Source organism: Diabrotica undecimpunctata, chromosome 10 (assembly GCF_040954645.1).
Source record: "Diabrotica undecimpunctata isolate CICGRU chromosome 10, icDiaUnde3, whole genome shotgun sequence".
NCBI lineage: Eukaryota > Metazoa > Arthropoda > Insecta > Coleoptera > Chrysomelidae > Diabrotica > Diabrotica undecimpunctata.
In genome coordinates, this window is record NC_092812.1 from 35,054,032 (window position 1) to 35,070,827 (window position 16,796).

A 16,796-nucleotide genomic window follows, 5' to 3' on the forward strand; every position below is an offset into this window, starting at 1 on the left:
TAACATTCAATTTATTCGCGACACGTGCAGCTGACTGAAGCTAACTTCCCGCTCATCGGGAGTGGGTATTCAAGGTTAACTACTTTCTTAAGATTACGGAAAGTTAGACAGGGTTGGAACAGGTAAAAGTTATCAATGGCAATATTTTTGAAATGTGTTTGCGGGGGCCGCAGTTTAACGAGCCTCGGGCCGCATGCGGCCCGCGTGCCTGAGGTTGGACCACACTGACTTATATTATACAAGAAAATGTATTTTGGAAATCAATCGTAATTGGATTGTAACAATGCTATTTCATTAAAAATAAAACAAAAAATATATTAAACAATTTATTTAAAAAAATTTATATGAAAAAAGCAAGTAAACATCAATTTTTACAATTAACTACAGTTTTAAATGATGTTTTAACCTAGATGAATTTTCGGCACATTAAATAAGAAAATATCAAACTTAGTTACTATTTTTCTCTAGGATTTTGAACAATTCCTTCAAATATAATATTTTGATTTTCGTTGTGGTAGATTATAAAAATAAATGGTCTATCAGCTGAAACTGTCGCTGGCTGCATCAAGGGAATTAGCATGCCATTGGAGGATGCTGCTGCAGTTGTTCCAGATTCATCTACTGTAATTTTGGTCTTGTGTAACAGGTTGCTTATCATACCTTGCTTGCCATATATCATTTTGGTTAAGTTAGCATTTGCACCAAATATTTCTCGGATTTTAAACTGAAAGCAAAAATTTTTTTAGTGAAGCTTTAACAAAAATTAATTTTGGTTAACGGTCATCATATTTAATTATGTCTATGAATTTAATTTAATTATGAAAAAGCTAAAATACTGTCACGGGGTTATAAAAGGAAAAAGACAGTTGAGATTTGATTTTACGTATAGTCCGTCTGTATATCCGCTTATACGTATTTTACCCTAAAAGGTACCCTCAGAACGGCTATTCACAGACGCTCTGAACGCCTGTCTTTCCTGTCTTGAGAAGCAACTCTAACATGGCTTCGTATGGACGCAAATAGCGACATCTCATAATAAATCCGTAAACTATTAAGGTTATATTTAATTTTTTAACAAAATTAGCATTAAATGCTAGTAATATGATGATCAATTAATGATCCGAACATAACTTTCAAGTAGGATTTTGGACTATTATAATAAAAAAAACAGATGAATGGGTGAAATTCTTGCAGAACAGTAACAAAACAGTCTTGAAAACACAAATAATTAGAAGTTAGGGATTTCTAATTTGATTCAGTCTAGATTTTTCTGAGAAAACAACATCTGTGCAATGATAGAATTAAATAAAGATACAAATACAATTCAATTCAGCCAGTAGTGCAAATATACTATTAAATTCTGGTAAATTAAAGCCAAACAATTGTGTGCCACTTTTTATACAAAAAGGATTGATACACATAGGACATATGGACTTAAATCTTTCAGATTTCAGAGACGGAGCTTATGAAGATTATAGGAGCTGTGTCCTACACTAATGATCTTTGACTTTGACCTATTTGACCGTTTGACCTTTCCAATGATAAACTCTCTCCAAAACTGTAATTATTGAAAAAATGATATATCAAGTGAATTATTACATTCCAAAAGTAGTTGAAATGCTTAAGATATGGTCACTTGGAACCCAATTGTGTATTATGTAAAGGTAATCACTCAGCTGAAGACAACTAAATGTTCTGAATTTAATAGGCAAACAGTAATTAGGAAAACTGTGGTAATGGAGAGTATTCAATATAGAGAAATTGCAAATAAATATGATAGAAGTTATGCAACAGCTACTAAAGTTGGTAATCTAAACTAACGGAATCGGTATACAGTAGCATTGAAAAGACAAAGACCAGAAAACACCATAGGGTGTAAAAATGAGGTTAAGCAGCAACAGAGGGATATACTATCAATTCCAAAATTAACTTCTAAACCAGTATTTGAAAGTTATAGAAATACTCCACAAAATTAAACAGGCTTGAGTGAGGTTATGTTACATCGATGAGCAGCTCTGAATGTCCACGTTGCTATGATTAATTGTATTATATGTAACCGTTTTATAAGTAAATACATAGTTATGTTTTGTTAGTCTGTGCTTCAACAGTAATAACAGTCAACAAAGTACGATAATGGTCATAGTTGACTTTCTTTAGTTGTTAAAAATTTTTTTACATAAATAGTGTACTTACAGGTGGTTTTTTTAAAAACTCAACCAAATCTACGGAATACTCGAAGTTAAATCTCGGTAGTTCTAGAACAATCTCGGATTCAATTAGATTTTTTAAAATGGTTGATAGTTCCATGTGCTGTAGTTCCCGAATCACTCTTCCTACATTTGAATCTGAACCTGGTACTATCAGCAGCATGGAGAATTTTTCCTGAAAATTAAAATACAGTTATAATACAGATAAGGAACAGGACAACTGAGCTATGGAGATAAAAATAGTTAAAATACTCCACGCCATAACCCCATAAGGCCTGTTGTGCTGTAGGTATATATGTAAATATTAATTAAATATCTAGCTGAAGATGGGATTTAATTTGATGTGACAAAAAATAAGAAAAATCTGACAAATACAAAAATACGAAGAGTATGAAAAATGTATTAAAAATTATATGAAAAATATTCCCGGAGAAAAAATGGGAATATGAAACGGAACAACTGGGCCATAAGTACAGTAACGTGGAAAAAAGTAGTTAAAACACTCCAAACCATAGCCCTACAAGGACTATTGTGCTGCATATATATAAATCTCAATTAAATATCTACTTGAAGATTGACTTTGATGGAAACTGGGAAAAATATCAAAAATTGATGCGAAATATGAAAAATATATGAGGAGGTGTCAATCAAAATCAATCATGTCCACCTTAAGAAGTTTTAGGGAAATCGCAAAAAACGTATTAGTAAATAACCTTACATGAAAAATCGGATAAATTAGCATATATCATTTTATTTATTGAAATTAACTGACTCTTAGTAAATATTTCAAATCTGAAGGTATAAATAAACCTGTAAATACATTTTAAAAAAAGGACATGTTCTTATTTGATTGGACTTCATGGACGTTGATAGAAGGGGTTGATAAAAAAACTCTTAGACTACTTAAAATATCTATTGTATTGTTACAAAAAATATCTTGAAAAATGGCTAACATTTACCAACGACACTTTCCACAAAATATAAATGTTTAAATGTGTAGTCCAATGTCAGGTTCTAGACAATCACAGGATTCGTCCACTTCGTCAGCATCAATTTCGTCGTCCTGGACTTCCACTATTATGGTCTTATACCAAGATAAAAAGTCATGTTTCTGCCAGTCATCACCATACATTTTCACAAGTAACGTCTCCACGACCTTCTTCTTAGCTGCTTTCACTATATTGCTCAGTGGAAGTGACTCTACAGGAGTTGGGAACGACCTTGCAGAATGCCACCATTTTTTTTGAGGCTTGTTGTAGGTTTCAAAATCACTTTCAAACCTAAAATTCTGTGCCGATTTCACTTTGATAACAGTAAGTTCTTGTCCATTGCGGTTGACAGCTTTCTCTTTCCTCACAAAAATCCTCTTCTTTTCAGATATCATTTCAATGTTTTTAAATCGTGTAGCCAAACTTTTAGCATCAATCAATCCCCAATCCTCTCCAAGTTTCCGTACTTCTCCAACAGAACTATATACATTGTAGTACTCTTCCTTTGTTGCAATGGTAGGCTGCTTCCTGAGTAACTTTTCAACCCTTCCGAACACCCGATCAGCGGGGAGGAAGCTATGCCCGCGAACAGGGTATGTTAGAACAATCTCCTCTAAAGCATTTTGCACTGATCCTAAGTAATACACTAATGTGTGAACAACGGCATTGTTTTTGTTTTGACCGGCACACCCATCACAGAACAGATTCAGTCTTGTTACATTTGAAAAATTAGCGGAGTTCAAGAAATTTATAAGTGCAGATGAAACTTCGGTCGCACCCCTTCCTGCAAGTTCTTCAGTCCATACGTAAAATATGGGGTTTTGTGCGTTTGATACTACAATGCAAAAAGAGTAAAAACTTAATTGTCTTTTGTAGAACGCGTCTTGAATAGGAGTTTTGGGAAGTGCTTGAATTTGCTGGAGATCAAAACAGAAAGTAACCTCATTTTCTTTGTTTTCCTTTAAGAGCCCATAAAAAGCATTAGCTCTTAATCTGTGTATTCTTTTCTCCATCATAAATTGGTTGACCACTACCAAGTCTTTCACAGCTTTAGCCTTCTCAATTTTCAGCTGAAGATCTATTTTATTGCATGTACTGCAAACGTCAGAAGCTGGTGATGAAAATCCGATATTTAATTCATTGAAAACTCTCCTAAACATAGATTTCTTAACTTTAAGATTATCAAGTACAGAATCATTGTATATTAGCCACAACTTCTTAATGTTTAAGTCTGCACCAAGATAAATCCTTTTCGATTTTTTTCGATTATAGTGGCTTTCTTTTCCTCTTAAATTTCTCAAAAAAAGGCGGACTGATTCCTTGTTCGCAGCAGATTTGTGACTCTTCCTATCGCCACCCCTCTGATCCTTAACAGCCTTTCCCTCTTTCACCTTTTTAGAAATATTAGTCAATCTTGTTCCCTTCACCATGGTAATATGCATGAAAAGTTTCCTACACACAGGTATAACTTTACCGGTTGATGAAAGTATAGAATATTGTACACTAAAACTTTTAGCCTTTGATTTTTCAGAGGTACTCCTAGGCCTTCGCCGCTTTATGTTACGTTGATTTATCCAACTGGCAATGGTGTTATCTTGCGTGTTTTTGTCAGGTATTTTGTAGAGGATATTTCGAACAAAAATAGCATATATAGGCCTAACTAATGCACATTTCATACCTTTGTTCATGTGTTTACATGAAACAAACACACGACATCCCACTGGAGTACTGTATCGCTTAAGCTTGGCTCTAGTTTTTTTATCCACAGTCTTTTTATTTTTACGAGATCCTTCATTGGCATCGCCCACTCTCACTAAGTTTTCTTCATCGATGGAAAATTTCAATTTTATTTAATAAAAACTACTATAATAATATTAAAATTAAACCACAGTGCAATACAAACTCAATACTCGCTATCGACATAACCTAGAGGGAAAACACAGACAATGTGTTGACATGGTCAAATCACGTGACCAAATCGGGGCACTCCTATTAGCTGAATGGACATGTGGTGGTATGATTGAAACCAACTGTGGACATGATTTCATTTGATTTGGGAACCTAATATTGTGTATTCATTTTAAACAGGACATGATTTTTTTTAACCGAAACCGAAAACACCGTATTCACTCTTTATATTATGAAACAGCTGCTAACTCATTTTTTGATTTTTATGGACATGATTGATTTTGATTGACACCTCCTCATATGTAGCAAATACGAAAAAATACGAAAACTGAAAATTATGAAAAATATGAAGAATATATAATGTGAGATAATTATATTAAAAGTGTGACACACAAACCAAAAAAATACAAAAAAAAAACAACATGAATAATCTGACAAATTCGAAAAATACGAAAAATGAAATACAATGAAAAATGTGAAACATAAGAGATATGAAGAATCTGAAAAACATAAAAAATACGGAAAATATGAAATATATGAAAAATATGAAAAATACGAAAAATATGAAAAACATGAAAAATATGAAAAATAAACACGAAAAATATGAAATATATGAAAAACATGAAAAATGTGAAATATATGAAAAACATGAAAAATGTGAAATATATGAAAAACATGAAAAATAGGAAATACACTGGTGTGCAAAATTAACCGGACACTCAGATTTTTTTTGGTTTTCGTTGGTGTTTAGATCAAAACTTGTTCAATTTGTTTGAATTGTATTTTATGCCTTATTAGCAATAACGTTTTTTTCTTGTTGAAATTGTTTAGATGTTTTCTGCGAACAACAGCACTTTTACACATACAGTACTTTCAACCAACTTAAACCTCTAAACGATTAATGGAATTCGCAGAAAACCTGTCGTTGTATAAAAGGCACGGTAAACTGCACTGGAGTTCTCCATAATCTTTTTAATTACTTACTTTGTTCAGAACATTTTTGTCTGAATTATCAGCTAGAGTTAATTTCTATAAAATGAGGAGTAAACATTCAAATGGAATTTTAAAATTTTTTATTATTTATTTGGCTAATAATGAATGTATAAATATAATGGTTAACCTGCTGTACAATTATTTTGTAAATAACATTATAATAGTGTACTTACTGATTATTTAAATTTACAAATCATCATCATCGCCACTAAATTCACTACCGCTATCATTATGAAAATCTATAATCATGTGTTTTTTCTGTGTAATAATCTTGAGTTGTAATAAATTTGACTTTTAAATTTTGTTTATTATTAAATACTCAATTGGGAACATCTTAAACTTTTTTAAACGCCAGTTTTTAGGAAAAATCTGAGTGTCCGGTTAATTTTGCACCCCAGTGTATATGAAAAATGTGAGAAATGTATAAAATTTTTTCGATAGCTTATATTTTTTATACGATATACGATAAATCAAATACATTACCTGATAAGGAATATCCACAACGTTGGCTCGCAAATGGGTATTATAACTGTATTTGAAATTATGTGAAATGTGCATCATGTCAACTGGAATACATCCTTTAGGAGTCTTAAAACATTGATTGATGGCTTTATCAAAAGGAACTCGCCACTTTGCTTTAAAGAACAGGGCGTTCGACAGCACTACGTACGAATTAGGATCTATCGACTCTGAAAAAAAATTGTTAATGTTCAATAAATCTGTAATTATTTATTTATTTCAACGGTAGAACCATTTACAATAAAACACAACAAATAGTAAAAAGTAAAGATCATGTACAATAAACAACAAAGATCAAAACAATAACAAGGAAACAAGTAAACAGTTAAAATTTGTACATTAAAACAGTATATCAAATTACAAAAGTTAAAAATATATATATATAAAAAAAAAATCACATATCTAGATTAATAATTAGATTCTTAAGTTGCCTTTTGAAACCATTAATGTTTGGACAGAAAGGATCCAATAGGAGGTCATTGCAAGAGCTGAGCATTCTCGACAAGGGAAAATGACGAGCATAATCAGTCCTATAAAAAGGAATATAAAAGAGTGCAGTGTGTCGAGTTCTATGTATTGTGCTTAAGTGTACATTGGCTAATAACGAGGGACAATTAATAACGTTGTTTAGAATTTTAAACAAAAATAACATATCAGCTCTCAACCTGCGGTTCTTCAATATAGCAATGTTAAATTGAGACATTATTATAGAATAGTCTACGAAATAATTTTCAGTATTTTTTATATTAATATGTGCTTTAAAAGCTAAAGATCTTAGAAACTTCCTCTGAACGCTCTCCAATCCATCAATGTATACTTGATGAAATGGGGACTAAACAACAGAGCAGTATTCAAGACCTGAGCGTACAAGAGAGCAATACAATAATTTGAATACAATAGGTGAGAGATCATGACTGTTCCGATAAATAAAACCAAGACTACGAAATCCTGTTTCCTTAATTTTAAGAAAATGACTTCTAAATGTCAATGCACAATCCAATAATACACCCAAATCTCTTATCTCGGTAACTGAATCCAAGAGTACATCATTAAGAACATATCTATTAGCTATTAGATTATTTATACGACCAAATGAAATACAAGAACATTTAGTTGGATTTAAGCTTAAACCATTTTGTTTTGACCATAAACATATATTATTTACATCCTCTTGCAGGAGATGTCTATCCGATTTATTATGTATACTACGAAATATCTTAAGATCATCAGCAAATAGCAGGAAGTGTGAGTTTTTGATAGCCTTACCAATATCGTTAATGAACAAGTTAAAAAACAAGGGACCACAATGAGACCCTTGTGGTACACCAGAATAACAATGGAATTCCTCTGGAAGAAAGACGGAACGACGAGGTTCTGTGTGGATTACCGTTTGCTGAATAACGTTACCAAGAAAGATAGTGTTATCCTCTGCCTCGGATCGACGACACATTGGACACATTGGCTGAAAGTAAATTGTTTTCTACTTTGGATTTTGGAAACTCATAAAGTCAATAAATTAAATTTATAAAAACAGTTCAGTATACAGCCAGCTATAGGAATTTATTTTCCTTACGAACATAATATATAATTTTCTTGTGAGAAAATCAAAAACGAAAATGAAGACAAATAAGGAGTAGAGTATGAGTAGAGAGTAGAGTATTTATTTAACTACATAATAGATACAAATATTGTTTGTAGCAAGTCAAAAAAAAACATACATAGTGCATAAAAAAGGAATATAAAACGTAACTTAAATATATACAAACAAGAACACATATTAAACAGAAAAAGATTTATGGCAAAGTTACGGTAAGCAGTTCAGTGGATGTTCTGAAATGAGTCATATATTTTTCTAAGCAGTAAAAACAATGTTTTAGAAGATTTTTTTAATAACTTTATTGAAACTGTTACAGCTTAGCTGTTTAATACTTTTTGGTAAAATATTGTTATACCTAGTTATAATTAAGACAATTTTTTTTTCTGAAAGACCTTATCTACAGCGACTTGTTCGTAGGTAGTGAGTTTTCTGTAAATTTCAGTTAGAACTTGAAATATCAACAGAGTAGGTAGCGGCATAATTTTGAATTTGATAAAAAGAGGTCGGCAGTGTTCTAGATAACTAACTCCTGCTAGCTTTCTTTTGCATTCTAAAAATTTGAAGTGCATTTGTTGAATTGCCCCATATGATTACACCCTAGTTTAGGTGAGAGTGAAATAAAGAAAAATATTTCATTTTTAATGTTTCAAAGTTAACAACCCTTGCTAGTTGGCGAATAACAAATAATGAACTTAGTAGCTTTTTCTTAAGTTGTGAGATATGAGCCGACCAGTTGAGTCGATTATCTATGATTATTCCCAGTAGTTTCAACCGTCTCTTTGTTATCTGGATCATTGTGTAAATTACTTGCAGATATAACCAAATTTTGCGTTTTATCAGAGTTAAGTTTTAGTTTGTTTGCAGCAAACCATGAGCTAGATTTAATAGAAACTTTCTAATGAGACACTTTTAAACCATCATTATTTTTTCCTGATATAACATATGTCGTATCATCTGCGAATTGTATGGTTTTGTACGGAGATATGAATTTAGGCAAATCGTTGACATAAATAATAAACAAAAGAGGTTCTAAGACCGAACTTTGTGGGACTCCATGTTTTACGGATAGAAAATCGGAGAGATGACCTTTTGACACTACCGCCTGGTGTCTGCTGTCATTACCGCGTTCAAGCCCCTCAATCACCTTGCTCACAACATTAAATACTGCGTCCGTAGTAGAACAAGCACTTCTGAATCCAGATTCCTCTTCTTCTTCAAGTTCCGCTCCTATCGGAGATTGGAAGTTATTCTGGCAATTATAATTTTGTTTGAATTTAAAACTTCGCATTGTTTTCTTGGTTGTTCGAGAACTTGTTCGTTTGTTTTGCGATCCATCCATATTTTCAAAATACGTCGGTAACACCACATTTCGAATGCTTCTAGGTTTTTAATGTTGGATTTTTTAAGTGTCCAAGCTTCAACCCCATACAAAAGGGTAGAGAAAATATAACATCGAAGCATTCTTATTCGGAGCGATATATTGATATCGCGATTACAAAAAAGTTTTCTCATTCTATTAAAAGTTGACCGTGCAATTTCAATGCGGCATCTTATTTCTTTTGTCTGATCAGTATCTTCTGTGATCCATGCTCCAAGGTATTTGTACGAAGATATTTGTTCTATTTCTCTATTTATCAACTTTGATGTTTTGTGCTTTTGTAAATATCATGAACTTGGTTTTCTTCAAATTTATTTTTAGTCCATAATCGTTGCAATATATATTTAGTTGTTCAGCAAGGTGTGGCAGTTCTTCTAGTGTTCCTGCCATAAGGACGGTGTCGTCAGCATATCTTATGTTATTAAGTGGCTCACCGTTTATTATAAGGCCCTCACTGACTTCGCTGTATAAATTGAATAACAAGGGTGATAAAATACACTCTTGGCGGACCCCACGGCGAATCTGGATATCCTCGGTTAGTTCATTTTTAACTTTCACTTTTGCTTTTTGGTTCCAATAGAGGTTACATATGATTCTAATGTCTCTACTGTCTATGTTTTTATTTAATAAAATTTTTTTATGCCGATTATGCTGCACTCTGTCAAATGCCTTCTCAAAATCAATGAAACAGGCATATACTTCCTGATTTATATCTAAGCATATCTGCTAAAGAACACTTAGTGCAAACAGTGCATCTCGTGTTCAAAGTCCTTTCCTAAATCTCATTTGTGTATTACTTATGCCTTCATCTAATTTCTTATGTATTCTATTGTGAACTACTTTAAAAAAGATTTTTTTTTTTTTGGGAAAGGTGAAGAATTTTTTGTTGTTGTTTAAGATGTATTTAGTTTTTGTGCCTTAAGAAGTTACGTTGGTTTATGGAAAATAAAACTTCCAAATAAGTTCTGGTAAGTTATCACACATCTTCCATTTAAATTTGCCAGTTCTCAATCGTCTAAATCTTCTCAGCTCACTACAAATATCCAAATATCATTCCTATTTTTTTATATACATATTATAATATATTCCAGTGCATTAACATTATATGTTTGAGCCAAGGCCACCTAATGGCAAATATATTCTAGTTTTTGTTACTAGAACAAAAACTATATTAAATACAAGAACATAGAATAAACAGTTTTTTCTTCTCTTGTAGCCTGCCGGCTCCAACTTCAAGACTGGAATTTAATTTTTATTTGGGAAAGAAGATTTTTTTGATTGGGGGAAGAATTACATTTTTATTTGGGAAAGAAGATTTTTTTTGATCTGAGGAAGAATTACAACACTTGGTTGGTCTGCCAGTCCTTAAAGGCTGATACACGGAACATAGACTGATCCATCTTAGAGCCCATCCACTACCTGAACACTGGATAGAAGATTAAGTAACTTCCTTTCCAGCAAAAGGGTTACTAAGAACCATTATATTTTTATCAACTTAATAATTTCAATTTCAATTTTTTTTTATAATATATATCTTGGATACTTAGGCCTTCAGTCTAAGTGGGTTACAAAACAGGTTTGTGCACAATCCCTGGGTAGTACCCTCAACTTGCTGAATCCTTTTACTTGTCTGAATTTTGTCATTCCCTATTTACTTTGTATTTATTTATTTATTAATATTTTACATAACCCTTTGTTTTTTGTTTTTCCCTTTTTAATCCGTTACAACTCCTACTAAAAAAAACTGGAATACAACGAAGAAAAAGTTTACCAGGATGTACAACATAGTTGTAAAACTTTCATTAATAACTTTATTTAATACTTACGTTGTGAGACAACATCGGTTATTTCGTTATAAGTGGAAGTAGATATCCATTCATTAATGATATTAGCAGCATTTTGTTGATTGCTGAAATCTAGGTTGGCTATGTCAGCCTTATAATAGTGTTTAATAATATTCCTATAATCATCAAACAGTTGACATCTGTTAGAGACAAATACACCATTATGACTTTCTAAGACTGTGTTTGGTGATCGTACCTAAAATGGATTTAACGCTTTTAGACTAAGTTACAGAAAACTCAGCGTATGGTTTTCGTACAATTTAAAAATTAATATAATGCTGTTCTACTTACATTAAGATTATTTGAAAGTTCTAGAAAGATTTTTCTGACATCTTTCTGATTAATATCCTTTATCCTCAGTGCTTCGGTTAGTTCTTCTGCACAAGTTCCATCTGATCCTTCTAAAATCATTGCTAATGTTGTTCTGATGCTGGCAGGTGATATTAATACGTTCGTAGGTAAATCACTAAAGGACTGAAAGAATATATTGTTCATAAATTTATTAAAAAATATATAATATAGTGAAAAGTTCAATTTTTTTTATTTATTTAAACACAAAATCACATCAACCGGGCAGGGTTATTAATGGATAAAAGCAACATAAGAAATATTAGATTAAATAGAATTATTGTGTCTTTTAAATGGGTTAACGCTGTTGAGATTTTCTAGTTAGATCATCTGCGATTCCATGATCCTCTCTACAAATTCAACCTAATTGCAAATGTATGAAACTAGTGAAAATACAACAGATCACACACCGCTTCAAACAGAGGTTGAGAAGCCTTTTCGGTGTTGATTACTAAATATTGCAGGTAAACACGACCGCGTTAAAACTAAGGACGATTCAACTTCTCAGTATAAGCCGAAATCCAGTTTTTAGCCTTCCTCTTGACATGTCTCTTCTGGAACTGAAAAAAAAAACTAAAGCGAAACAACACAGCCTGAGTCATCCGATAACTATGGAACTGGATCCTGTTATAAGCCATACTTTAGTATTGAAAAATAGTCTGTACAATCGCGATGAAGCGCAGCAAATACCGAAGAGGTTCCAGCAATCGAGAGAGCGATCGCAGCGAGCAAAAATTTAAGTTTCTGTTGAAGCGAGGCATCGGCCCAAAGGAGGCTCAACAGTGGGCTTAATAGCTTCTCTAATTAGTTCTTCCGGTACCACACTACTGTTTTAAAATTAAAGGTATATGTATACTTACAGTTAGTAATTCAATATCAAACAGATTGAATCTATATGCTATGTCATCCATTCCTACGTCTTGAGTTTGATAGTGGCCAGGGTCCAGATTTGGATTTAAATTTTGACCTTGTTCATAGCTGGGTTGATTCATTTCCGTATTTGGTTTACTTGGATCATTCCGATGGATTTGTCCATTGAAGAATTGACCCTTTTGACTATTTGGTTTACTTGGATGATCCTGGTAGGATTGTTCATTGTTGAATTGATCCTTTTGACTATTTGGTTTACTTTGATGATCCTGGTGGTATTGATACATTTGAGTATTTTGTTTACTTTGATTATCCTGGTAAGATTGTTCATTGTTTAGTCGACCAGTATTCGTGTTGCTTGGAGGAGCTGAAATATGATTAATTTTAATTTACATGTATATTAAAATAAATTTTAAATAACTCTACTTATGAAATGCAAATATTATAAACATGTACGAAGAATTTAGTTTGTCAAATTCAAAACAAAAACTATGTTAGAGAAAGTAAGACAAGTAGTCTAACAGATAGTGTAACAAATTTAAAAGAAACAATAGACTTCCTTTATTCCTTGACTACGGTTGACAAATCTTTGAAGAAAAAGTATCCGATGTTGATATGGTCATTAATACATCTTGAAAATGACAGTCAAAAACAGTAAGGGCTATGGCTGGTATAATAAAGTTATTGCCATAAAGGAAAAGGCAAAATAAGCATAGTGGCCCACAAAATTATTACCGAAGATGCTCAGCTAATCGGACAACAACCAAGAAGACTTTCGTTTGCAAAACGAGATGAACCTGAAGAAATTATTCGAGATATGGACAAACAAGGAAAAAACTATCAAGTAGTTAAAGGACCTTACACGTAGTCCTCGTAAAGAAGAAAGATAGTTCCACGTTTTTTGTGTTGACTACCGCCAGCTCAATGCGGTAACCTAAAAACAAAACATAATATTTTTCCAATCCATAATAGGTAACAACACTTTCCATCAACAATCGAATGATGGCAATAGGATAATAAATCTAGCAAGATCACTTAACATGAACATAAAAGATTTGCACAAGAGCATTTGGAAATCCCCGGATGGACTTACAGTTAACACGATAGATCATGTCGTTGACTCAAGAGATCAATTGAACATCATTAACTCCTTACCGCATATATGGCACAATACTTAGTTTTATACCTAACCGTTAGAGATCGAATCTTATTTTAAAGTATCTATGCATGACATGTCCATATAGACCACATATTTCGTATAACCGGTAATAAAGCGCCATCTCAATGCAACAAAGTGAACTTTTATGAAAATTTACAAATGGCCGCGGTCTGACAGCTGTTCATAAGAATTCATGATATTCAATTATCGAAGTTTCTACTGAATATTTTTGCGACATCAAGGATAGACCTTCAAGAAAGAATTTCTGTAAGTATTTTCACGTATTTCTTTATATTTTGGTATTTTTTTATCAAAAATATGCTTGTGCCATATATGCCACAATATGCACTGTCGTGAAAAACCATATATGGTAGTTGTGGTAGTGGACATACCAGATGGTAGTGAAGACGGAGGGCTATCAGATGATGATATTTGCCCTATTGTATTAGCCCCAGAGTCAGACTATGTCTATATAATAGATATAATAGATAATAATGAATCAGATATTATAGTTGATAGGATTCCCCTTGAGCATTTTTTAATTTTTTTTTAAAACGTGAGATGATCAAAGTTGTGGTTTATCAAACTATATTATATTCAGTGGAGTTCTCAAAAACCTTTGAACCTTTCTGAAAATGAGCTAGAACAGTTCTTAGGAACCTGTATTTATATGTAATTGGAACTTCAGCCTGAATCATCGATTGATCTCAGATGTTATGTCATGCAATAGATGGGAAGAAATAAAACTTTTTTTAAATTTTGCGAACAATAACGATGCTATTGCAGCCGGTAATCCTGCTCATGATAAACTTTTTAAAAACCGACTGCTACTAAATAAACTAAGGAATCAGTTACTCAAACTTCCGAAAGAGGAATTTTTAGCCATAGATAAACACAAAATTCTAACAAAGGCGCGTTCATCTATATAACAATATAATCCGCAAAAACCCCTTTCTTCTTCTTCTTAGCCTGCTGTCGTCCATGTTTGGACATAGGCCTCTCCCAACTCCTTCCATCGGTCTCTATCCTGAGCAACATATTTCCAATTTGTTCCGGCTATTCTTTTAATGTCATCAACCCATCTCATCTGTGGTTTTCCTCTTGATCGTTTACTTTCGTAAGGTCTCCAATGTTGTATTGTAGTATTCCAACGTTGGTCTTTTTGTCTAGCAGTGTGGTCCGCGAAGCTCCATTTAAGTTTGGCAATTTTTGTTGCTATTCCAATGCAAGATGTACAAACAGATGGATATGGTCATCTTGCATTATGGTGTAGTGAAAGGCAAAGATGCAAATATATTGAGAGAACAGCATTAAATACAATGAAGATGGACAGAGCATTTTAAAGAGCTTGAAGGAGACAGAAAGTTGGCGAACTCTGAAATACCGCTGAATCAAGCAGATAACAGAGAAAAAAGCGTTCCAAGAATAGTTGAGGTTAGACAAGCAGTAGACAAATTAGCCACGGTAAATAAGACATAGAAGAGATGGAAAAAGATAAAATATTGACCAACCAGGTGGCGGATAGGGGAATGCCCGACTCGGTTTACCGGTGACCAGGAGGGAAATAAAATACCTACCGTGGACCAACAGGTAATTCACCGAATGATTGCCGGTATGAGCAATGGTAGGTGGTAGGGCACTCTTTTGTCCTGGGGCTAAGAAACCGGTCCAAACGCGGAAGAATTAGTGGTTTGGTCAACGACATAAGAATATAGAGGGCAAAGTGAAACCACTATATTAAAGATCCCTATGGATATCTCTAGTACAATCATAATGGCTGTACAACACAACACAAACTCGCTTATTGATCATGGACATCGGAGACCAAGATATGGTAAGAGAGATGATTCCCATGACCACAGGACCTCCCGGGTCGTTAATATGCAAAATCCCTGTAAAATGCCCAATAACACACCTATAAGAAAAATCCACACGAATTGCTTGAAGAGAATATCCACTTGGAACGTTAGGACTATGGCTCAATCAGGGAAAATCCAATGCGCAATCAAAGAAATGAAACGCATGAAAATATTAATAATGGGCACAAGCGAAATAAATTGGCCTGACTCAAGTTATTGTGACATAGAAGAATACAGAGTATACTATTCAGGAAAATGGAGTCGGAATTATCGCACATAAAAGTATAGCCAAACATGTCAACAACTTCATACCAGTGAACGATAGAATCCTGTTTTTACAAATAAATACGTCACCGATGAACACTAACACGATACAAGTTTATACACCCACAGCAGACCACAGTGATGAGGAAATATGAGAATTTTACAAACAAATAAGCAACCTTATAAGGGATATACCGAGACATGAACTCCTTATAGTCATGGGAGATTTCAATGCTAAGATAGGTAACGGAAAAGAAGGGCAACATATTGGTCCTTATGGATTAGGAGAGAGAAATCAACGAGGAGAAACAATGAGTATCTTTGCAGCTGAAATAGAAAGAAAAGAAATAGTCAGCAAAACAATAAATAGAAAATTTACAGAAATCGATAATACAATCGAGATGTGGCTTCACAGAAGAATCCTAAGGATATCATGGAAGGACAACATAACCAACGAGACTATACTATGAAGAATGGGGAAAGAAAGAGAAGTGGTGTATATGATTAAAAGAAGAAAGTTAGAATATATCGGACACTTAGTGAGAAACGACACTAAATACAGATTACTGAAAATAATCCTTTAAAGCAAAGTATTCGGAAAGCGGGGAATTGAGAGAAGAAGAATATCATGGTTAAAAAACCTGAGGAAACAACAACAACTAATCTATTTAAAGCATCTGTTAATAAAATAATCATAGTCAGAATGATCGCCAATATGCAAAACGAATAGGCAGCAAAAGAAGAAGAAGGTGATCGTACGTAATCCATGTTTTTTCTGCATACCTTGTAGACACGACCTACCACAGAGTATGTTATTACGATTTTTATTTAAAACTGGTGGAAAACCCGCACTTTGGTATA

General features: G+C 33.2%; 1 protein-coding gene across 1 annotated transcript in view; it reads right to left on the reverse strand.

Moving 5' to 3' along the window:
* Positions 1–313: 313 nt before the first annotated feature.
* Positions 314–16,796, reverse strand: part of LOC140451833 (uncharacterized) — a 68,017-nt gene continuing 51,534 nt past the window's right edge. The window contains exons 11-16 of the mRNA XM_072545732.1: positions 12,644–13,020; positions 11,727–11,909; positions 11,418–11,631; positions 6,581–6,786; positions 2,194–2,382; positions 314–724 (exon numbers count right to left, since the gene is read on the reverse strand). Of these exons, the coding sequence (XP_072401833.1) occupies positions 455–724; positions 2,194–2,382; positions 6,581–6,786; positions 11,418–11,631; positions 11,727–11,909; positions 12,644–13,020 (1,439 nt within the window). The 3' untranslated portion in view covers positions 314–454. The remainder of the gene's footprint in view (positions 725–2,193; positions 2,383–6,580; positions 6,787–11,417; positions 11,632–11,726; positions 11,910–12,643; positions 13,021–16,796) is intronic.